Source organism: Mustela putorius, unplaced genomic scaffold (assembly GCF_011764305.1).
Source record: "Mustela putorius furo isolate JIRA1106 unplaced genomic scaffold, ASM1176430v1.1 tig00003845_pilon_pilon_pilon, whole genome shotgun sequence".
NCBI lineage: Eukaryota > Metazoa > Chordata > Mammalia > Carnivora > Mustelidae > Mustela > Mustela putorius.
The window spans coordinates 20250022-20275478 of NW_025421998.1; the positions used below are offsets into that span (position 1 = coordinate 20250022).

At 36.9% G+C, this 25457-nt stretch overlaps 1 protein-coding gene across 13 annotated transcripts in view; it reads left to right on the forward strand.

Moving 5' to 3' along the window:
• Positions 1 to 2157: 2157 nt before the first annotated feature.
• The window catches only part of ORC5 (origin recognition complex subunit 5), a 100828-nt gene continuing 77528 nt past the window's right edge, over positions 2158 to 25457 (forward strand). For 7 of the 13 annotated variants that reach the window (XR_006609598.1, XR_006609597.1, XR_006609599.1 and 4 more), the window contains exons 1-5: positions 2158 to 2354; positions 5636 to 5728; positions 6979 to 7179; positions 16702 to 16776; positions 21573 to 21684. Coding sequence is in view for 10 of the 13 variants with exons in the window: in XM_013060411.2 (XP_012915865.1) it covers positions 2283 to 2354; positions 5636 to 5728; positions 6979 to 7179; positions 16702 to 16776; positions 21573 to 21684 (553 nt within the window). In the remaining 3 variants the exon portion in view is untranslated. The remainder of the gene's footprint in view (positions 2355 to 5635; positions 5729 to 6978; positions 7180 to 16701; positions 16777 to 21572; positions 21685 to 25457) is intronic. The other 6 variants (XM_013060370.2, XM_004739577.3, XM_045089689.1 and 3 more) reach the window with 2 other exon arrangements.

Genomic DNA, 25457 nt, shown 5'->3' on the forward strand with positions numbered 1-25457 from the left:
AATTTTGTTTATAGTTCTGGAGGTGAGAAGTCTGAAATGAGTCTCACTGGACTAAGAACAAGGCTTCAGTGTGGCTGCGTTCTTTTCTGGAGGCTCTTGGGGAGAATCCATTTTCTTCCCCTTCGCAGCTTCTGTCTGCATTCTTTGGCTTATGTCCCCTTTCCCATTTTCAAGCCAGCAACATCGGTCTAAGTCTTTCTTACACTGCCACCCATCTGGTTCTACTTCTTCTGCTTACCTCTTCCACTAATAATGACTCTTATAATTAGACTGGGTCCATGTGGATAATACAGTCTAAACGCCTTCTGCCAAAGTTATTACCTTATAACCTTCCTTCCACCTGCAACCTGAATTCCCCTTTGCCATGTAATCTAACATATTCACAGGCCCTGGAATTAGGTTACAGCTATCTTTGGAAGGCCATTATTCTGACTATCACAGGTGGTAAATGGAAGGAGCAGAAAAGGTGGACATAGTGCCTAGATTGAACTAGACAGACGTATAGTAAGTTCAGAGAGGGTACATAAAATATAGCAATCTGCCTAAGTATGACATTGCTTTCAAATCTATTTCATATTATGTTTTCTCCTAATATAAATTCATGCATACAGGTAATTATTATTTAATTAGTATTTACATGTTCTTAAAATATATTTGTTTTGGAAAGAAGTCAATATTTGGTTTATTTTAAAATAATACTCTAAGCAATGTCCTCATCTACCTGGAGGGATGAGTGTAATGTGGTACTGAGGGTATATTACCCAATTTCTTTCTTTTCAGTAATCTGTATAACCAACCTGGGGTTCCAACTCAAGACGCTGAGATCAAAGTTGCATATTCTTCCAACTGAGTCAACAAGGCGCCTCTTTATTACCCAGTTTCTAAAGACCATCTTGGTCCTTCATGTTCAAATTTCCTTAACAGCAAATAGCCAAAGGACCTAATGGTTGCTTCATTTCAGAGTAAAATTGGATTTTATATGCTTGTTTATTTTTTCGACAACCATTTATACTTTCTTTTGAGCTCAGTAGAGTCTTCAAAGTGACTAAAACTATGATAATCAGACTACTGAGTAAAAATGGAATGCTGTATTTCAAGGCACAGAAAGCATTTTTGCAACTGAAACTAGGATACTGGGGCCCTTTTTGGTGTTTTACTTTAGCAGGAATTTTTCCTTAATTGTTCATTTCATACAGCAAATGTGGTTAAATATCTACTCTGTAATAGAACTCATGCTAGTCATTTGGAAAAAGTCATTAATTCAATATATATTTTATTTTTTTTTTTGAGAGAGTGCATATGAGGGGAGGGGGGTAGGAGCTGAGGGAGAGGGAGAGAATCTGTTTTTGTTTTTCTTAAAGATTTTTATTTATGTATTTGAAAGACAGAGCATGAGCATGGGGAGGGGTAGAGAGGGACAAGCAGACTCCCTGCAGATCACAGAGCCCAGTACAGGGCTCTGTCCCAGGACTCTGAAGTCATGACCTGAGCCAAAGTCAGTCGCTTAACTGACTGAGCCACTCAATAGCCTCCAAAGAGTATCTTTTTTTTTTTTTTTAAAGATTATTTATTTATTTATTTATTTGTTTATTTATGTGACAGAGATAGAGAGAGAGAAAGACAGTGAGAGAGGGAACACAAGCAGAGGAAGGGTGGGAGATGGAGAAGCAGGCCTCTCGCCATGCAGAGAGCCCAAAGTCCGGCTCCACCCAGGGACCGTGGGATCATGACCTGAGCCAAACGCAGTCGCTTAACCACTGGGCCACCCTGGCACCCCTCCAAAGAGAATCCTAAGCAGGCTCCATGCCCAGCGTGGGAGCATTATTTTTCCTTGATGACGATGGCGCTTCAGGACGAAAGCTCCTGGGACTCAGTTTCTGCAGGCAAGAAAATCAAAGCTACGGGTTTGGGGGTGATCAGGAACCCGCAGAGTCCCCTTAGCTCCTGCCAGGCGATTGATGGGTCTCGCATCCCGGCGTGGTCTCCGGGCCTTTGGATGGCAAAAAGCGGCAGCCGAGATGTCCAATCACCAACAGCACCGTCAGCCACACCCCTCCTCGAAGGGGAAAAACTGAGCCCGCCTCCTCCGCCCTCGGGAGTTGGGGACGGGGCGACGCTCCCGTGCGCGCTGCCGTTACGCCGACGCACGGGTACGCCGGCCCCGCCCACACCCTCGCAAGTCTGGTTTCCGGCGGGAGCGCGGACTCAGGGGGGAGAGGGGAGTTTGCGGCTCCGGTACTGGAGCTGTCTGAGGGCTGCGCTGCCCTTTGGTACCCGCCGGAATGCCTCACTTGGAAAACACGGTGCTTTGTCGCGAGTCCCAAGTGTCCATCTTGCAGTCCCTGTTTGGAGAGGTATTGTGGTCAAACTACCTTTTCTCTTCCAAATCCTGGAGGCAAACATTTCCGTGGTCTTGTGACGTGTTCTCAATTTTCTGTCTTCGTGTTCGGATTGAGGGGCAGGCAAGAATCCATTTTTTTGCATTGAGGAAAGGGTTGTTGTAGGTCTACCCCACTCCTCCACCCGAAGTAACTTCTGATTAGTCCCCTTGAAAAGAACGGCCCGGGCAGGACCGGCCGGCACCACAGGACGTTGGCCCAGGATGGATTCTTTTACTAAAACACGCCACGCTTTTGAGATGGCGTTACCCTAAAGTAGCGACTGGAAGTTGCTTAGTTTCTTACCCCAGCTGAAAAAGATTGTACGTAACAGGTGTGTTGGCAGTGTTATTTTTTTTCCTGGTGTGAGTTCGCACGTTTCACTGAGGTGTTCGGTGTAAGTCAAGCGTGGGTGTAGGTGGTGGTTACCGAGCCCAGGGAGGGCCAGGGCAGGCTTCAGGTTTAAAACTTGACCGGCTTTTCCAGAATTGCCGAAGCCTTGAAGAGAGCTTGTCTAGAATTCTTGACGAGCAGTTCAGGTGACGCCTGAAAGAAGAGGTTAAGTAAGTGTCTTTGAATGGACACAGCTAGGGACTCCTTTTCACAGGCAGGAGGTAGCATTCACCAGTTCAAAACTTCCAGCTATTTTTGTTTATGTTCTGGTGGCCTGTGGTAAGCCTTTTGCTTCAGCCTTAGACATGGAGTTCAGTCAGTCAGACTTGGGTCTTCTTTCCTGTGAGGAGAGTAAATGAGACTTTAGGCGCAATACTTGTTATCTTTCCTTCCCACCCATCTTCTGGTTTGTTTTCTTAAGTACTTTGAGTACTTGCATCCAACTAAAATTGTTGGATGGCATTCTGAGTCTGAAGTATTAATGGAAAACTCTGTCCTTCCTATAAAGGTGCATAGTAGTTAGGGAAGTAAGAGGTCAGTGACTGCATCCTCAGTATTCTAGTTATAATGTTTTCAGTTAGAGTTATCCTTATTATCTCTGAAATATTTTCTCGGTTACACTTTTTGCATTCCTTCCTTGGAGATGATCTAAAACCAGATCACTCCCAACTAGAGCCGTCCTCCAGAAAAAAGAATATTGACAAATAGAGATGACTAGTATTGGTTTAGTGTTGATCACAGAAAGGGTTTCGATCTTTACTCTTACTGCAGATCACTTTTAACTATATTAATACCACTTTTCTTCAAGGTGTGGTGTGCATGTAGGAGATGCAAAAACTGAAAAAAAACCTTTTTTTCTAAGCAGATTCATTTATTTCCTCAACAGATATTTACTGAGCACCTTCCTTCTTTGTGTTAGGCACTGTGCTGAATCCTGGCTAATTAGAGTTTATTAAGGAAATTTATGAGGGTGAAAGGTTAAGTAACAGTGCAAGAGTTCAATACAATCTTAGGTAGCAATAGAAAAGATGTCATAGGGTGGAATATTACTAAGCAACAAATAGTGGATGTAGACCAGTGTGGCAGGATTTCAGAAAAGGAGTGTTTTAGTGTAGCTTGGAAATATTTCCTAAAGGATGTCTTGACCTTCTTTTTAAAGATGAACTGTATGGGGCGCCTGGGTGGCTCAGTGGGTTAAAGCCTCTGCCGTTGGCTCAGGTCATGATCCCAGGGTCCTGAGATCGAGCCCCGCATGGAGCCCCGCATGGAGCCCCGCATGGAGCCCCACAGCTTCCCTTCCTCTCTCTGGCTGGCTCTCTGCCTACCTGTGATCTCTGTCTGTCAAATAAATAAATAAAATCTTAAAAAAAAAAAATAAAGATGAACTGTAATATTTGGATAGCAGAGATGCTCAGCAAGCATGGGTTAATTCTTGGAATAGCATTTTTGAGCCATTTACAGGATAGTCAGGTATAAACATAAAAAAAGGATTAATATACAAAAACACCCATCGTAAGTCTCCTTTGGGGCTGTTTTTGCATATGCTATTAGAAAGTTTTCTCCTGTATCAATCTAAGTCCCTGATTTGTCTTGCAAAAGGAAATGTGTAACTTAGTGGCCAGAATGTAATAGATGTTTAATAAATAATAATAATGCTAATAATTATTTAATTAATTAAAATAAAATATACATATAGTGAATATATAAATAATAATAAACACATGACTATTATTGTGGTGGTAGATTATGATCATAGAGATTCTGCTTTCTTGTGAAAATTGCATCACCCTATATTCTTGTAATTTTTTTTTTAAGATTTTATTTATTTATTTGACAGACAGAGATCATAAGTAGGCAGAGAGGCAGGCAGAGAGAGAGGGGAAAGCAGCCTCCCTGCTGAGCATAGAGCCTGACACGGGGCTCGATCCCAGGACCCTGAGATCATGACCTGAGCCGAAGGCAGAGGCTTTAACCCACTGAGCCACCCAGGTGTCCCATCTTGTAATTATTTTTTAAAACAAGTGCATCCCACTAGACTGTCCCACTTCCACAGCAGATTTTGTCTTTAACAGATATTTGTACTCTTCAGTGCATTATGGTTTTCAGCATTTGATAGGTGTCTAATAAATGAATGAAGCTTATTTGTAGTATTAAGGAGTCTAAGAGAGGGGCTATTTGACAATCTTTACTGACAATCTTTTTACTGGACAGCTGACTCTTAACATTTATCCTGAGGTTCTTGGGAATACGTGTGTTGAAATACATGATATATATATTTTATTGTTTTATTTGATGAAATGTGTACATTAAGGCTAGGGTAAATATAGTATGCATAATTTTAAAGTATTCTGCTAAGTTTTCCTAAAAAGAGAGGACTCTTGAAATTTCTTCCAACTCTGTGATTATATATGCTTTGTTTAATTGTGTAGTGAAATTGCAGCATGTGAGATTAGATTCTCCAAAAAATTAAGATAAAAATGGATTATGGTTAAAGTTATCCTTGAAAAATCTTTGCAATCTATGTATTTGAAAATACAAGAGTTCAGACATATAAACCTGCACAATAATAAAAAGTATAAATACATACATAATATATATAGTATATATACTATATAGTATATATACTATATATTACATATATACTAAGTTTGCCAAGTACAGTTCTTCAGACATTTTAATTTAACAGAGAAAGTACTTAGAATTGAATTCAGGTAAGTTCAAAGTGTAATCATGGATCCATTGTGTAGTCGCTATTGAAATAATTTGGATTGAATATTTTACTTTGCCATGTAAAACTTTCTCATGAGTTGATAATTATTTACTGTTTTGTATGTGCTGACTAATATTTGTCTTTTCTCTCTTAGAGGCATCATTTCAGCTTTCCATCAATTTTTATTTATGGACATACTGCCAGTGGAAAGACCTATGTAACACAAACTTTGTTGAGAACTTTAGAGGTAAGAATAACTGTTAATTGATTTTTTTTTTTTTAAACCTCATAGAGTCCTAGAAGTGGGAGGAATCTGGGAGATTTAGTATAGTTTACCTTTCTCTGAAGGGATATTTTCTACTATATGAAATATTTCTGACCAATTTTTGTTTGAGATATTGTAGACTCTAGTTCATCAGGGAAAAGGGGTAAAAAAAGACAGCAAATGTTAGTGAAACTGTGACTAAGAGATAGAAGGTAGCCTTAGTTATTATAACTTAGTTAGTTATTATTACTTATTAATCTGAAAGAGAAAGAAAAGCTTCACTCTTGGGTGAGATTTGTGGAATATCACTAAAAATAGTTATAAATATCACTAAAAATAGTTTTAAGTTCCATTATTTGTCCTAGATGCCAAAGTTATCTTCCTCAGAATGAGTAGCACTGCTTTTGTGATTTCATTTTGGGAACAGACTATATATGTAAGCATGTCTTTTGTTTCCTTGTTATTTCTGGAATTAACCTCTATTTTGATCTCTAAATGAAGAGCTAGCTTAATCCTCATAGGAGGATTACTGTGGTTTCAAACTCTTATAATTCTTTTCGATCTGGGTTTGTTTATCATTAGAATATTATCTTAAAGTTATTAGTATGAAATTCCTACTAAGAATTTTAAAATGTACTTGGGTTTCTTAATAATTCTCTAGAGTAAAGTACACATTAGCTGTGAATCTCTGTAGGAAACAAATGGCAAACTCAAATAATTGAAGTGAGTTTAATGAAGGTGCTATTGTACAAAGGTTGAAAAAATGTTAAGAGAACCAACAAGAGACGATAAAGCACTGAGAGCTTTTACTCCCCCTACACCTGAATGGACTGAGGGAAGTAGCTGATACCAAATCACTGTAAGAGCTATAGTATTAGATGGGGAGGGCTGCCCAGCTGGAGCTGTGGCCTTTGGTAGAAGAATGTAGCTGTGGTGGAACTATAGGCCACTGAGGGATAAGGGATAAGTTAAGAGAATATTCATTTTGTTTCTTCTTATTACTCTCTTTCAAGCTCCTGGTTCTTCTTGTTGACTGAATCCAACCAGAACCAGAATATAAGAGAGTCTAGGTGGTACAGTCTGTAGTGGTCAGCCTCCTGGGGTACAGAGCAGGTTGGGGGATAGAGGGAGGTAGAGTAGTAGAAGAACACCTGGGGAATATCCAACAGAGCCGTTACCATATATGAGGGTTTTCTTCCCTATTTACGTGTTTTTTACATTTTTGTTTTCAGCTCCCACATGTCTTCGTGAATTGTGTTGAATGCTTTTCCTTGAGGCTGCTTTTGGAACAAATTTTAAACAAATTGAATCATCTCAGTTCTTCAGAGGGTGGCTGTTCTACTCAAATAACCTGTGAAACATTTAATGATTTTGTTCGTTTGTTTAAACAAGTAACCAAAGCTGAAAGTCTCAAGGATCAGACTGTATATATTGTGAGTAACTTAATTTCATTTTACCATCTATTTGGAAACTGCTTATTAGGTCAATTTCTGTATATTTGTTTCAAGTCTCCTTATGTGTATTGCATTGTACAAAGGTGCTTTTGGGATACAAAATATGTTTTAGATGTATTTCTTATCCAAAGGGAACTTCGGTTTAATGGAAGAGTTTCGACATGTACTACATGTGACTGTGTGCGGCGTGTGATAAGTGATAACCATGAAATGCAAAACACAAACTTAGGCATGTGTGGTACAGCTTCATGAGGTGATAACATTTGAGGTAGACTTAAAAGGATGATTAAAGGATTATAGGAGGAAACTGAAGAAGGGGATTTCAGATGGTAGGAATTATGTAAGGAAGTCATGCAGATGCACTGGAGGCCAGAGAATGCAAATAGTCCAGTTTTAGTGGGTAACAGTGGATGAGGTGAGAAAAAATCTAGGAAAGTAGGTGAGGCAAATCATGGAGTATCTTGAAAACTCTGCTAATGTGAAACTCTACTAACGTCATTTTCTAGGCAGTGCGGAGGTAGGGAAGATTTTAGAACAACAAATCTGTTTTAGGAAGATTATTCTGTAACTCATGTTAAAGAGATGGATTGGGGGCTGGTGGTGACAGACCGAAGTCTTAAAGTTGGCTTTCGGGGTCTTATTGCTGTTTAAATTAGAGGAAATTTGGGCCTGGACTAGACTTGGAGCGGGAGATGCAGAGAGGAATGGAAAAGACCATGAAGGTCAAATTTTTCAATTGTGTATGGAGTAGAGGTTTGTGGGGAAAGATGAATCATTTGATTTTGGGGTGGCTAAGTCTGAATTGTAGTTGTTACATCAATGTGAAAATGATTAGCAGACAACTGAAAATGTGTAATGTTGGGTTTTTTTAGTGGATTTGTTTATAATACTTTAGCCATATTTAAAAAAAATTATCATCTCTGGAATTGGAATTAAATTTTAATAGAATGCCGTATTAGAACAGCTAAGTTGTAAACTTACTGAAGGGATGAGATCTTATGCATTCTTGCATCTCTTGATATGTATAAAACAGTTCCTTCCACATTTTAGTTTCATTCATTTATTTATTCAGCAAATAACTCTTGGGCACTTCCTAAATGCCAGACACTATTTTAGATACTGGAGATAGAACATGGAACAATATAGAGTCTCTGCTCTCCTGTAGTTTATAGTGTAGTTGAGGAAGATCGATAAAAACAAGTTAGTATGTAGGATGTCAGTTATGTTAATAGAGTAAGGGAGAATCACTTATGTGGGGGAGAGTAGTTACTTTTCTAAAATAGAGAAGAGAGAGAATATCTCCCTGAGATAATGATGACTGAGCTGAGATCTGAGGAGCAAGGAAGGAATTGAGCAAGCTATGAAGATAGGTGAAAAAAGAGTATTCCAGGTAATGAGATTTACATAAGACTACATACACTGGAACATACTTTGTGTATTCAAAGAATACCAAGGAGGCCGTTGTGGCTGGAATAGTTCAAGTACAGGGGAGAGTAGTATTGTTGAGAATCAAATGAAGAGTGCAAGGATAGAAGCATGCAGACTAATGTTATGGGTTGAATTGTTTTGTCCAAGAATTCATATGTTCAAGTTCTAACCCCTTGTACCTCAGAATGACCCTATTTGGAAATTGGGTCATTGCAGTTGTAATTAATTAAGTTGAAGTTGTACTAGAGTAGTTTGGACCCCTAATAATATGACTGGTGTCCTTATAAAAAGAGGAAATTTGGGTATAGGTATGCACAAAGGGAAGATACCACATAAAGATTGGAGTTATGCTGCCACAAGCACCTTTGGAGGAAGCATGGCCCTGCCAATACCTTGATCTTGGACTTCTAGTTTCTGGGACTATGAGATAATAATTCATTTCTGTAGTTTAAGTCACCCTACTTGTGGTACTTTTTTATGGCAGCTGTAGGAAACTAATAAAACTAGTTATGAGGCATTTATTATAATTTAGGCAAAACATCATGTTGGTTAGGCCAGGGTGGTAGCAGTAGATGTGGTAAGAAGTCATCTCAGTGTATTTTGACAGAGTTTCTGATAGATTGACTATAGAGGAGGAGAGAAAGAGCAAAGTTAAGGGGTACTCAGAAGTTTTTTGTGCTCTTGAAAGGATGGAGTTGTCATTATCTTAGTGGAGAAAACTACAGTGGGAGGTCTTCTTGGGTAGGGAAGGAGTGATCAGGAGTTTGGTTCAGGGCACGTTAAACCCAAGTACAGAAGTTCAGTTGGCACTTGGAGACTACAGTCTTAGGTCAAGAGGGGCCCATTGTGGAGATAGGATTTCAGAGTATAGAGGTAGTAGTTCTTAAAAAAGTTATGAGACCATTACATCACCAGGAGAGGGAGTGAGTTAGAAGAGAGGTGAGTCCAAGCGCCTAAGCCTTGTGGCAGTTTCTTGGTTATGTGATGAGGAGATGAGGAAGAATGAATGAGGACAGAGAAGAAATTGATGATGTATAAAGAAAATTTGCGAAAGTGCAGTGTCTTGGAAATCTTGCTACCCTGCCCCTTTCTTGGTCCTTTGACTAGGGGGAGCAGGATTTTGTTGGGGCTTTTTTGATTTATGCTCATTAGCCTTTATATGTTGCTGATTTCTTCAGCCCCACATGTGTGCTGTGTGAGGCAAAAAGACAGCTGAGGCAATACGCCCTCTGAAGTGAGTTGTCATTCCTCTCCTCTTAAGGTCCCTAGCTGGTCTGTCTTCTCTCTACCTTTCAGAGCCCTGTTTGTTTTATATATAATATTCAAGGTTCTTAGTTTTACTTAGCAGGAGGAAGAGGAAAAAATACGTCTACTCCCATCTTCGGAGGTAGAAGTCTAATTTCTTTTAAAACACAAGTGCAGGTACGCCTGGGTGGCTCAGTGGGTTAAAGCCTCTGCCCTCACCTCAGGATCCCAGGGTCCTGGGATTGAGCCCCACATCAGGCTCTGCTCGCTGGGGAGCCTGCTTCCTCCTCTCTCTCTCTGCCTACTTGTGATCTCTGTCTGTCAAATAAATAAATAAAATCTTTAAAAAAAACAACAACAACACCACAAGTGCATAAGTGTATTCTTATACAGCTACTATTTTTTTAAAAAGATTTAATTAATTAATTAATCTATTTATTTATTTATTTATTTGAGAGAGAGCATGAGAGGGGAGAAAGTCAGGAGGAGAAGCAGACTCCTCATGGAGCTGGGAGCCTGATGCAGGACTCGATCCCAGGACTTCCGGATCACGACTTGAGGCAAAGGCAGTTGCTTAACCAACTGAGCCACCCTGGTGCTCCTACAGCTACTCTTAGTACAGTTCCACACCATTACCTTGATTTATGCCAAGGCAACTCTAACCCACTATTACTTGCACTATCAGTGCAAATATCAACATGGTGAAAAGGGCAAAAAATGTTATGAAAATAGTTTTGACTTTGCCAACCTTTTGAAAGGATATCAGGGACACCCTTCCCCCGGGGGGCCACAGACCATACCTCAAAAACCAGTGTTCTAAGTAATAAATGTATACTTTCAGTGAGATAAGGTAGGAAACAAGATCACTGGTGGAGAGGAATCTAAGGAATTAAGAGTTCATATCAGAAGGGGGACATTAACGTGGGTTTTGAAATATCCAAAAATGTTGGAGTTATAATAGGGAAGTGTTAGTAAGAAATTGTAATATTTAAAGAATGAGGAGGAATGACCTTAGTATATGTGGGTGACAACAGGGAGAGTTTCAAAGCTGAATGTCTAGGTAGGAGGAAAAATCAATATTCTATAAATAGCCTTGATGAGTAAATAGGGCCCTACTCATTTTTCAGATCTGTTGGATAGAAGTTAGGTATTCAGTAAGTACTTGTTAGTTGGCTAAACATTAAACATTAAGTGTGAGAAAGTTTGCAGGTGTTTAGTGTGGAACGTTTTTTAGAGTACATCTAAAGGCAGTTCAGCTACGTAATATATATGAATTGATAAGCTTCAGTACTTACTTACAGAAAGGTAGCTGAGAATGTTTTCTAGTCAGTAAACCAGCTTGCAAATTAAGTCTGTTAGAATGCCTTTGTGTAAATTATTAAGATAAATGTTTGAATCTGAATTAAAATTTTTGCTTCTCTGAATGTTATCTGATAATTGCTTTTGAAGAAGGATCATTTATTAGAATATCATAAAATCATTAATTATATTGGGTTAACTAAATTAAATTAGAAGAATAACTATTAATTTATTTCTTCAGCTTTGTTTTTTGCATTAAAACTGGCATAAAAATGGGCCAATTATTTTAATTAATCTGTGTCCTGGATTAAAGAGTTACTTAAATGGAGATTGATGGGGAAATTGCATAATGGCATAGTGGAGAAAGTAATTTATATCTTTTTAGCAGTAAATAATTTTAGCTTTATTTTGTCTAATTAGGAGTGAAATATCTTAAGCTGATTACTCATAGATTGTTTCAGTCTGTCTATTAATCAATAAAACATAAAACAATTTGGACTAGGGAAACAATATCATATTCTTTGCATTTTAATTTTATTCCTAATTTAAATAATTCTAGTTTCCAATAAGATTTATTAATAAAGTGTGAATGTTAAAAAAAAAAAAACCCAGCTTTTTAAATTTCAGTTCTGAGAAGAAAATATATAAGATGAACCTAGAACATTTTGCCATTATAGAAAGCTAGGTAACTATCAACTACAACTTGGGTCATTTCAAAAACATACAGGAGCCCATGTTTTGAAATAATTAATATTGTTAAAATGTCCATAGTACCCAACGCCATCTTTATCCCTATCAAAATTCTAATGAAATTTTTCACAGAAATAGAGAAAACAATCCTAAAATTTGTATGGAATCACAAAAGACGGAACAGCCGAAGCAATGTTGAGAAAGAAGAAAAACAGCTTGAGGCATTATACTTCCTGATTTCAAACTATAGTGCAAAGCTATAGTAAAACAGTATGGTACTGGTATAAAAGTGGATGCATAAAATATCCAATTTTGTAACAAAATTGAGAGCACAGAAATAAATCTTTCCGTATATGTATGGTTATCTAATATTTGGTAAGGAAACCAAGAATGTTCAGTGGGGAAAGGATAGTGTCTTCAAATAAATGGTGATGGGAAAACTGGATAGTCCTATTGTACGTGACTCATAAAAGTTAACTTGAAATGGATTAAAGAATTAAATGAAACCATAAAAACTCCTAGAAGAAAACATAGGGAAAATGTTATTTGACATTGGTCTTGGCAACAGGTTTTTATTATTTATTTATTTATCTATTTTAAAGATTTGAGAGAGTGTGTGTGCACGCATGGAGGGGGAGGGGGCAGAGAAAGAGAATCTCAAGGACACTCCCAACTTGCATGGAGCCCAGTGTGGGGCTGGATCTCTTGACCCTGAGATCATGACCTGAGTCTAAATCAAGAGTCAGATGCTTAACTGCCTGAGACACCCAGGCGCCCCAGCAATGGTTTTTTAAATATGACACCAGAAAGCACAACAGCAAAAGCAGAAATTAAAATAAGTGGGACTACATTGAACTAAAAACTTCTGCACAGCAAAAGAAACAATCACCCAAATGAAAAGACAGTCTACACAATGGAAGAAGATAGTTGTAGTCATCTACTGAACAAGGGGCTAATATCCAAAATATATAAAGAACTCATGCAACTCAGTAGCAAAAAAAAAAAAAATCTGATTAGAAAATGGTCAGAGGACCTGAATAGATATTTCTCCAAAGAAGACATGCAAATGGCCACGTACATGAACAGGTGCTCAACATCACTAATCATCAAGATAATGCTAACCAAAACCATGAGATACACCTCACACCTGTTAGAATGACTATTATCCAAAAGATAAGTATTGCCAAGGATATGGAGCAAAGGGAACCCTTGTGCATAGAGGTATAACCACTATGAGAAAAACAGTGTGGAGGTTCCTTAAAACATTAAAAATAGAAATATGATGTGATTCAGCAATCTCACTTTTGGATACATAAAAAAGGAGATGAAATTAGGATGTCAAAGAGCGATCTGCGCTACCATATTCATTGCAGTTTTATTTGCAATAGTTAAGACTGTGTGTGTGTGTGTGTGTGTGTGTGTGTGTGTGTGTGTATACACACATTGGAAGGTTATTCAGCCATGAGCGGGAAATCCTGCCATTTGTGACAACATGGATGGACCTTGACGGCATTATGCTAAGTGAAAGAAATCAGGCAGAGACACTTAATCATATGTGGAATATAAAAAGCCAAACTTAAAGAAACAAAGGAAAAGGGTTGGTTACTAGAGGCTGTGGGATAAGGAAGTGGAGAGATGTTGGTCAAAGAGTACAAGCTATTCTAATTATAAGATGAACAAGTTTTAGGGAATCTGTTGTACAACATAGTGATTATAGTTATGCTATACTGTGTTATATATACTTGAATGTTGCTAAGAGAGTAGAATAGATCTTAAATGTTCTTACCACAAAAAAGAAGTGATAATTATGTGAGGTGCTGGAGGTGTTAGCCAAAGCTATCATGGAAATCATTTTACAGTATATAAGTGTTATCAAATCAACAGTTATGTGCCTTATACTTATGCAGTGTTATAAGTTAGTTACATCTCAAAGCTGGAGGCGGGGGTGGTATAAAAAGGACCCAGCAACTAGTCTGAAGGGGCTTCCACTGGCCAAACATGGTATAGTTTGGTTATAAAAAAAAAAACCCAAAAAACAATTCAGTAAATAGAGGTACATTACATGTGTTAAAACCCATGAATTTATAATGATACTAAACAAGTATATAAAAAACACAAAACCTCAGTTTATTGGTTACCATGGGAGTTTCATTTACTAGGGCACAGCAGTAGGCTGAGTAATGGCCCCTGAGGATATTAGGTCCGAGTTCCTGGAACCTGTAAATGAACCTTCATTTGGAAAGAGGGCCTTTGCAAATGTGATTAAGGGTCTAGAGAAGGGCAGATTACCAGGTTTATCTGGGTGATCCCAAAACACAACCACAAATGTTTGTGTAGGAGAGAAGCAAAGAGAGGATTTGACTAAACCACACCCACAGGAGGAGTCTAGGTGATGGAAGCAGAGGCAAGCAGAGAGCAGAAACTTAAAATTTTGATACTTGCCTTGAATTATCTAGCGGTGCAGCCACAAGCCAAAGAGTACTGGCAGCCACCAGCAGCTAAAAGAGGCAGAAAGGGGTGCCTGGGTGGCTCAGTTGGTTAAGAGACTGCCTTTGGTTTAGATTATGATCCTTGAGTGTCAGCATTGAGGCCTGTATTGGGCTCCTTGCTCGGCAGGGAGTCTGCTGCTTCTTCTGACCACCCCCCCACTCTGTTCTCTCATTCTCTCTCAAATAAATAAATTAATTAAAATTCAAAAAAAATTAATAAGCAGAGAATGGATCCTACCTTAGAGCTGCTGGAGGGAGTGTGGCCCTGCGGACGCCTTGATTTTGGCTCCATGAAACTAATTTCAGACTTAGGACATCCAGAACTGTGATGAGACACATTTTTAGTCTCTTCTAAGCTACCAAGTTTGTGTGGTAATGTTTTATAGCAACCATGGAAAACGAAAAGAGGCACAAACTTACCCTGAAAATTAGTAGATAAAAGGAAAGAATCAAGCATTTATCCCTTCTGTCCTGTGTGAACTTTATTTCTGAGTAACTAAGTTACTTTCTGAGTAACAGCATTCTTTCTAGAAAAATGTCTTCCAACAAATGCAGAAGGGATCATAGAAAATTAAGTTTTGCAATACCTGAGGAAGTTCTGGATGTAGGCAATGATCATCAATTGATGCAGAAATTATTTGGTGAAAGGCTGCTGGGGAGCTTTTTGGTGGATGGATCAGTCTGACAATACCTGAACCTATCAATCAGTCTTAACATCACAGAGAGATAGTCAGGTGTTGTGTTCCTGCTGATGTGATTCAATAAGAAATGCAGAGCACAATTTGTGAAAGTATTCTTGACCAAAACTTGAACCTGAATCTGATCAAACCTCTAATTTATTGACTATTTTATAGGAAATATACTGGATATAAGAACATGTTAAATGGTACTAAAGAGGTACAATCAGCCAGTTCCGGATTTGGGAAATTCTATGCAATGGATGGCTTGTTTTCAACAAATATATAACAAAAAAGGAAGGGACAGGGGAAATACTGTAATTTAAAATTGACTAGATGATAGACCAAATACAATAAGATTCAACATATGAACCTTTTTGGACCCTGAATCAAATAAATGAACTCTTAAGGAGACATTTTGGGACAAGTGGGGAAATTTGAATTTGGTGTAATAACCATGTAATAATGATGTTAAGAAATATTGTTAAATTTTTTAGGCATGATAATGTGATTATTATTATTATTATTATTATTTTTAAATGGGTCTTCATCTCTTAGAGCTGCATATTGACATATTTACAGATGGAGTGGTATTTCGGGATTTGCTTTAATATAATCTAGTGAGATAGTGGAGGGGAAAAGTGGAGGAGTTTAGAAGAAACAAGTTTGACCATATGTTACTGTTTGTTGGGGTTGGATGAAATATATGTGTGGGAGTTACTGATCTCCCTGTTTTTCTGTATATTTTAAAATTTCCATAACAAAAAGTAAAAATAAGGGTTAGGTTATGAAGACCTTGATTTTATTGTTATGGACTAATGGATGACCTCTTGAAGTCCCCCCTTTTTTTAACTTTTTTGTTTTTTTAATCAAGACTTCAAACACAGAAAGAGAATAATGTACTCCAATGAACTTATCACCCTGCTTCAGTTATTCTTAACATGGTCAAACTTGTGTCATCTTTACCTTGTACACTGTTCCCTGCATCATATTATATTATCCTAATAACATACATACATTCTCTCTATATATCTATATACCTCATATATATGTTACCCATGAATATATATGCTATTTCTGTAGAGATGTATAGTATATATAGTATATATACTGTATATCTGTGAAAGAGAATTATCTTTTAAAATAACGTATAGAGAATATCTTTTAAAATAACATAATACCAGTGGTTTTATAACTGTACAAAAATTTAACTTTTCTTTCATCAAATGATATAAAAAAATGCATCCAATTATTTTTCTCATATACCTAGTAAGATATCTTTAGAGCATTGATAGAATATTTAAAGATTTTATTTATTTATTTGACTGATGGATATTACAAGTAGGCAGAGAAGCAGGCAGAGAGAGAGGAGGAAGCAGGCTTCCTGCTGAGCAGAGAGTCTGATGTGGGGCTTGATTCCAGGACCCTGGGATCATGACCTGAGCCGAAGGCAGAGGCTTTAACCTACTGGACCATCCAGGCGCCCAAGTAATTTTACTAATTTGACCTGTTTAAAATGTCTTCTACAAAATAAATACCAGTTAAAAATTAATTCACAGGTTACAAGTTTTCATTTTAACATGGAAAATGCAAGCCTTGAATTGTGCATTATATAATGTTAACATTTTGTAGAAAGCTTTGTAAATTGATTTTGACACTTTTTTTTTTTTAAGGTTCTAGATAAAGCAGAATATCTAAGAGATATGGAAGCAAATCTTTTGCCTGGGTTTCTTAGATTACAAGAACTGGTAAGTTATGTATGAGAATCTTTTCACCCTATAAGATTGTCTTTGTTAAATTTTATCATTTTGTCAATCAGACAGGAGAGAAATGAATCTTAACATAATTTTAATTTGTATTTCTCTATTATGAATATTGTTGAGCTTTTTTTCCAGAGTAAAAGCAGTTTGTGACTTGGCAACATTTATTCTTTATTTTAGCTTTTTATTTCTAATTGTGAAGTGAGTAATCCTGCTTTCTTTTAAAGGTTTTAGGTGTTTGCTGGAGTAAATGGTGGGGGCCTAAACTTCAGACTTCCTGAAGAATTTTTAAATTTTCTTTTCAGTAATCTAGAAAAAGAATGGTATGTCCATTCTGGGTCTCCAGAGTTCTACCTCATGGTCAGTCAAGTGTCAAAACTGGCTTTGTATTTCAATTTATAATTGTGTTGGCAATGAATAGTATTAATACTACTCTAATTGCCATGGACTGATGAGAAAAGAGTAGGGATGAATTTAATAAGCATATTTGGGATAAGCCAAATAATAGTAATATGGCAAATCAGGGTTTTGCAGAAGTTTGAATAAAGATAACTGGAGAGAGAATTCATTGTTCACCAATACCAATTGGTATAGGAATGCTAAAAATCAAAAGAATTGTGGCTATTTCCTATTTGTACCATAATCACAAGTGAGCAAATATTTAGTTTGATCAAAACAGTATTGTTAATCATATTCAGTTACTGTTAATTTAAATTTTATAGTTTTGTATTTAACTTACAGGCTTACTTTTGTTTTTGTTTTATAATCCTATAAGTACTTTGAGCATAATTTATACCTACCTAGTTTTATGTCTGTGTTAAGTATTAAGTAATATTATAAAGAAAATTAATATTTGGAGAGACAGTGCTTACAGCCTTTCCACCTTTGAAAAATTTAACATTTACTGAACATACTATTGAAATTTGAGAAACTTTTAGAAGTTCAGAGAGGCTTTCCAAGTGCTGTTGAAATCATTGTGTGCCTAAGGTCAATTCCTAAAATTCACTTTTAGTAATAGTATTGGGCAGGGGTGAGCTGTGAGAGTACAGGAGGAAAGACAGCTCTAGCTCTTGGTAGCCATCTTGGAAATTTCCTCACATAGTCTAGTCTTTGCTACTCTTGGCATTTAACCACTGAGGCTGGGAACCCATCTTCTTTAAGTAGATGCCTCCTTCTTCATTTCTTTCTTCGTTTTCTCTCTCTCTTTTTTAGATTTATTCATTTTAGAGAGAGAGAGCATGCACTGCACGTGTGTGTGCTCATGAGTGGCGGGGAGGGGCAAAAGGAGAGAATCTTGAAGCAGACTCCCTGCTGAACATGGAGCTGGGTGCTGGGCTCTGTCTCAGGACTCCTGAGATCTTGACCTGAGCCAGAACCAAGAGTCAGATGCTTAACCGACTAAGCCACCCAGACATCCCTCTTGTTTTGCGTTCTTGTGTTGCATTTGTGGGTTTTTTTGGGCATACTTTCATCCACATTCCTTCATACCCATTGCTCTAGGATTCCCTGTCTGGTGTCGGAGTGCATTCTTGCTGTCCTCTTGCTCTTCCACTATAGCTTACCTCACTTTTTCCCCCTCATGCCTAGTGATGGTGATCATGCATCCCTTCGTAGTAGTTAGTCTTTTCACTTTGTTTTTTTAGTTGTCATTATGGAAACTGAAGAAAATGAAAAGATTCATAGTAATCTCAACTCTACCAGAAAAGAGAATTGTTTTGATTTTAAATTGCTTGATTTTTAAAAATATATTTCAGTTAGGAGAAATCTAATAAAGGCATTTCATGGGGTTTTTTTTTGTTGTTTGTTTTGTTTTGTTTTAAGATTTTGCTTATTTGAGGGACGCCTAGTGGCTCAGTCATTAAGTGTCAGCCTTTGGCTGGGGTCATGATCCCAGGGTCTTGGGATTGAACCCTCATCGGGCTCCCTACTCAGCGGAACCCTGCTTCGCCCTTTCCCACTCCCCTTACTTGTGTTCCCTTTCTCGCCGTGTCTCTCTTTATGTCAAATAAATTAAAAAAAAAAAAAAAAGATTTAGTTATTTGAAGGAGAGAGAGTGCTTGCTCCTATGTGCATGAGTTAGGGGAGGGATAGAGAGACAGAGAGAAGCAGACTCTCCCCTGAGTGGGGAGCCCAACGCGGTGCGGGGCTCAGGGCTTGATCCTAGAACCTGAGATTATGACCTGAGCTGAAGTCAGATGCTTAACTGGTTGAGCCACCCAGGCACCCCAGCATTTCATGTTTTTTATAGTAAATATTTATTTGATTAAAATGTATTAAATATTTATTTGATTAAAATATTTATTTGATATATGTATCATTGTATATTGAAGGTGAGATCAGATAAGAACATTATCAACTTGAAATTCTTTCAGATAAATATCTTCTCTTTTTTTACACCTATTTTTGAAGTTTTATGAAATGCTTATAAATGATCAATGTTGTATGATCAAGATTTTATTTTTTTTTAATTAATTTTTTTTAAATTTTTATTTATTTATTTGACACAGAGAGAGATCACAAGTAGGCAGAGAGAGAGAGAGAGAGAGGAGGAAGCAGGCTCCCCACTGAGCAGAGAGCCCGATGCGGGACTCGATCCCAGGACCCTGAGATCATGACCTGAGCCGAAGGCAGAGGCTCAACCCACTGAGCCACCCAGGCGCCCCTAAATTAATTTTTTTAATTAACATATAATGTATTATTTGCTTCAGGGGTACAGGTCTGTGAATCATCAGTCTTACGCAGTTCACAGCACTGATCATAGCACGTACCTTCCCCAGTGTCCATAACTCAGTCACCCTGTCCCTTCCCCTCACTCCCCAGCAACCTTCAGTTTGTTTCTTGAGTTTGAGAGTCTCTTATAGTTTGTCTCCGTCCTGATCCCATCTTGTTTCATTTTTCTCTCCCTATCTCCATGACCCCCTGCCTGCCTCTCAAATTTCTCATATCAGACAGATCGTATGGTAATTGTCTTTCTCTGATTGACTTATTTCCCTTAGCATAATACCCTCTAGTTCCATCCACATCATTGCAAATGGCAAGATTTCTTTTTTGATGACTGCATAGTATTTAATTTTATACACACACACTCACACACACACACATCCCTCTTCTTCTTTATCTCTTCATCTGTTGATGGACATCTAGGCTCTTTCCATAGTTTGGCTATCGTGGACATTGTTACTATAAACACTGGGGTACACGTGCCCCTTCAGATCACTACATTTGTGTCTTTAGGGTAAATACCTAGTAGTGTGATTGCTGGGTCGTAAGGTAGCTCTATTTTCAACTTTTTGAGGAACCTCCATGCTGTTTTTCAGAGTGGCTGCCTGAGCTTGGGTTCCCTCCAGAGTGTAGGAGGGTTCCCTTGTCTCTGCATCCTCACCAACATTTGTTTTTTCCTGACTGGCTAATTTTAGCCATTCAGACTGGTGTAAGGTGGTATCTCACTGTGATCTGGATTTGTATTTTCCTAATGCTGAGTGATGTTGAGCACTTTTTCATGTATCTGTTGGCCTTTTAGATGTCTTCTTTGCAGAACTGTCTGTTCATGTCTTCTGCCCATTTCTTGATTGGATTATTTGTTCTTTGGTTGTTGAGTTTGATAACTTTAAGATTATATTTAGAACATACTTTTTTAATCCCTATAGAAATAAATTCAAGGAGACAAAAAGCATTTGAAAGTAAAAATCTCTTCCTCTTTTTCATAAAGAAGCTAGATTTTTGTGGAATTATTATTATATTGAACTCATCTGTCTTTGTTACTCAAAGAATGTTTTTTTAAGTAATGCAAATTGAAACATAAGATTACATATAAGTTAGGAATTAATAAATAGTAAATCAGCATCAAAGTGTAGTGTAATTTACATGTTTGGATCCTAAGAATAGCTACGAACAAAACAGCTGTCATGTCTGTTCTGCCAACTTGGGAGATGTCAAAAAAAATGTGGGTATGTGTTGTGGTGAGTGCTGTGTATTGTGTAAGACTGATGAATCACAGATCTGTATCCCTAAAGCAAATAATACATTATATGTTAATAATAAAAAATGGGAAAAAATTAAAATCTGTGTTGAAAATGCAGAGGTGTGTCTACAGACAAATTTGAATTGGCATCATAAGGTATTTGGGGCCACTCTGTAGGACAGTATACTTGTTGAGCTTGTTTTCTGAAGTGTTCATTTTGGTATACTGTTAATACTTTCCAAATATACCTCAGAAGATGACTGTTAACACTATAGTGATGTTTTGTGTGTGTATTTAACATTTCTAATATATACTCAACATGTTGAATAGTTGGTGTGAAAATAGCCTTTAAAAAAGTTTCCTAATATTATATGGTTATAAGTACAGCATATCTATTTTTCTTATTTCCTCTCTGGGTTCCTGTAGCTATTTTAGTGATGAGAGATGTACATTTTTTTGTTTATTGATTGAAAGCTAATAATTTCTTTGAAAAGTGCCATAAAAGGATCTTGTCTTAATTCTTAAGCAAATGTGTTTCTTAATTTCTGTAAAATAAACTGTCTGACTGTCCTAGCATTCATGGATAACCGAAATGTTGGTGTACCTGAAAGTTTTATGGAAATTCTAAGTAATTATGTATGAAAATTTGCAAGTGGATGAGCTCCTTGATTAGGTTTTATAAATAAGGCTTATTAATATGCAAATAACTTGTTATATGTTTGTAACTTTGCTGGGTTTATTTGAAAGAAAAATTCAAATGAAATTGTTGCTCTGATTAAGATTTTTAAATGCAGAGTTACTTTTATTTCTCTTTCTTTTACAGACTGACAGAAATGTGACTGTTCTGTTTCTCAGTGAAATTGTTTGGGAAAAGTTTCGTCCAAATACTGGGTGTTTTGAGCCATTTGTCTTGTATTTCCCTGATTATAGCATAGGTAAATTTTAAAACTTCATTTTGACAAATGATATTCACTAAAATAATTTTTGTTGTTTGAAAGATTAAGCTAGTATATTCAAATAAAATACTTTGATGTCTTAATTTCTTCAGATTTGCTGCCAATCTTAAAATGTTATGTATCTGCAGTTACAGAGGTTTTATTTTGGAACTGTGAGGGGTTATTCCGATGTAGCTACTAAAATTTTTTGAAAGAATATTCTTCACATATTTGTGCTAATGGTGTATTTTCATATTTTTTAGTGAATATAGTAAGATATATATATTGTGATCTTGACATCTATACAAGTAAGAGCCAGACTGGGTTGGCAAAGCACATTTAAATTGTATGGAAATTTTAATTTACCATTTATTTGTGTTATGTATCTTTTAACTTTGTAAATCTCATTTATTTATTTTTTTTTAAGATTTTTTTATTTAGTTGACAGAGATCACAAGTAGGCAGAGAGGCAGGCAGAGAGAGAGAAAGGGAAGCAGGCTCCCTGCTGAGCAGAGAGCCAGATGTGGGGCTCCATTCCAGGACCCTGGGATCATGACCTGAGTCAAAGGCAGAGGCTTTAACCCACCGAGCCACCCAGGTGCCCCTCATTTTATTTTTCATTAGTGTTCATCTGATAGTACCAATTATTAGGCCTTGTGTTTCTTATTTCTTTTTGGTTTGATTTTAAATTGATTGATTGATTTTACAGTGGTGTTTTGTGTGTGTATTTAACATTTATATTTAACATTTTAATGTTAAATGTATTTAACATTTAAATTTCATAGATCTTGATTATTTTTGTCTTTGGAAGAACACTGGAGCCTTTTGTGTTGCTGAATATTGTGTTGTCACTATACAAATATGATGTTTCTGGTTCAAAGTTTATAAGTGTGAAGCCTAAAGTGGTTAGCTCTGAAAAAAATGCATTCCTTAACCTTGGCCTCATTAACACTAGCCCTCTGAACTAATCAGCTGTAAACATTCATTGTTAAGATAAACACATTTTTGCCTATTTACACAGGAAGAGCAATCAAATGACACCTTGCCTTAGCTAATTAACTGAAATAGAAGAAAGGTACCCAAATAGATGAAGGGAGCCCTTATTTTCAATAGCTTCTCTTCCATGAAAATTACAAATAGGAAGAAGAGAAAAGGGTAGGAAGAAAAGGAATAAATCAAAGGATCTCATTAAAAAAATTCCTTTGTATCTTTGCCATCACTGTTTAGAGTTAACTTTTTTAATGACCCATTTAGGGTTTAAGTACTGAAAAACTATTTAGAATTTAAGGAATTTTTTTTTTTAAAAAGCTGATTTTCTATATCTTAGTGGCATTACAATATGATATAATTGTAGAATTTGATTTAAAATTTTAGAAAGTAAAGATACAAAGCATCATAGATGGAGAAAATTTGGGGACATATTTAAATAATAAAAGTGATCTTGCCAGTTTCAGAGAGTATAGACTACTAGGTTTTTGTTTTTGTTTTTAAGATTTTATTTATTTATTTGACAGACAGAGATCACAAGTAGGCAGAGAGGCAGGCAGAGAGAGAGGAAGGGAAGCATACTCCCCCCTGAGCAGAGAGCCCGATGCGGGGCTCAATTCCAGGACTCTGGGATCATGACCTGAGCTGAAGGCAGAGGCTTTAACCCACTGAGCCACCCAGGGGCCCCTAGACTACTAGGTTGTTGAAAAGTATATAATAATTGAGCCACGTTTAATCTGATGATTTAATTCAGGGCCTTCTACATACCAAGATTTTTTAAAAAAACAAAACACCATAATTCCATAGAAAGGCTTTCAAAAAGGAAACATTAATTGATAAACCAAATTGTAGTTATGTAAGCATGGAACCAGAGTAAAGGGATAATCTTAGTGGCTAATGTCATCCAATCATAAGTTGATACACTTACCATCTGTAAAATATGGTATTTCATGTTCAGGATGCCCTCTCTCAGCAGTGACCACTGGGGGCCCAGTTTGGAATTCTTGTTTCTGATCTCTACCACATGCAGACTACTCCTCTTTTGGTAAAGCATTTTTTTCTTTAACCCTGGTGGATTTACAATGTACTTTATCAGCTTTTTGGTTTGGTTTAGTTACTGTACCATTCAGGAAAAATTCTGCTTCAATAAATAATCTAAATACCTCAGTGACTTAGAGTTTCCCGTTTCACAACCTTTGTGCTGTATTTGTCCCGTGTTTTATTTTTACATTTATTATAAACCACATATTTTTAAAAAAGATTTTATTTGAGAGAGAAAATGGGTGACAAAAGGAGAGGGAGGGAGAGAATCTCAAGCAGATTATGTGCCGAGCACAGAGCCCAATTTAGGGCTTGAACTCATGACCCTGAGATCATGACCTTAGCTGAAATGAAGAGTTGGGCACTTACCTGACCGAGCCACCCAGGTGCCCTTGTTATAAACCCATATTAAATTATTTGGACTTTTTTATTTTTTAATAAAATCTTTTATTGTTTATCTGGCTTGAGCTTCTTGGATGTATGAATTGTATAGTTTTAGCAACTTTGGAAAATTTTCAGCCCATATTTCTTCAAATATTTTCTTTTTTTTTCCTGTGTCCCTTTTCCTTGCCTTTTCTTGGGACTTCATTACATGTTATGTTAGACCATATGATATTGTCTCATTGAATCTGTTTACTTATTTAAATTTTATATCTTTCTTCTCTGTGTGTTATCAGGGATAGTTCTTTCTCTCTGTCTTTAAGTTCACTGACTTTTTTTTTTTTTCTGTGTCTAACCTGCCGTTAATCCCATCCAGTGGAATTTATCATTACAAAACCTACTATACTTTGGTTTTCCCTAGTAGTTTTGACCTTATGAGTATGTTTATAATAGTTGTTTTAATGTCCTTGTCTATTGATTTCCATGACCTCTTTCATTTTGGATTTGTTTCTATTGACTAATTTTATCATTATGGTATTCATTATGCTAAATTATGTATTTAGTAATTTTTGATTAAATAATAGATACTCTGTTTTATGTTGTATGTTGGACATTTTTCTAGGAAGCGCTTAAATTTCTTGAAGATTTATCTGACTCTTTCAGGGCTATTTACATGAACTCCAAAGCTAAGTTGGACTTTGTGTTTTTTATGTAGTGGTTGTGATATAAAAGATGCAGATCTAGTAACAGCCTCCCATACAGAATCGTTCAGGATAATATTCCAGGCATGTGCCTGGGCTTTGAAATGCGCTAGGTTTTGTTTTTTTCAGTCATCAGCCCTCTCAAAAAGAGGCCTTGATATATAACTATATATAAGTTTCTCTTAGTATATGTCCAGTGATAGGCCATATGTATTGTTCAGTCTTGGTAGATCTGTATCTAACTATGAGGAATGAGAGAGTGGTAGAGTCAGGAGCCGATGGTAAATGGCATAGTATCCATGATGAAAATAACTCACCTCTTAAAGGGAATCTTAGACAAAAGGAAATTGACTTGATCAGAACATCGTCTAAGAGTTTTCGCTGAAAGTATTGCAGAAATCCTGAACCTGTGAAACTGGTCAAAGAACTCCTAATGGAGGAGTCTAAAGAGACCATTGCACCAGGGAGCCAGAGGGAATTGCATGCAGTAAGGAATGAATGACTTACTGATTTTGTGTCATTGATTTTTGAATACTGGGTGATTGTTTCTCTTTTAATTTTAACTGTGCTTCTACAGTATGATATTTCCAGCAGGATAAAGTAAAGTTTAGGATTCTAAACCTGTGATGTTGTATGAAGAGTTTAAGGTAGAAGAGAAATACA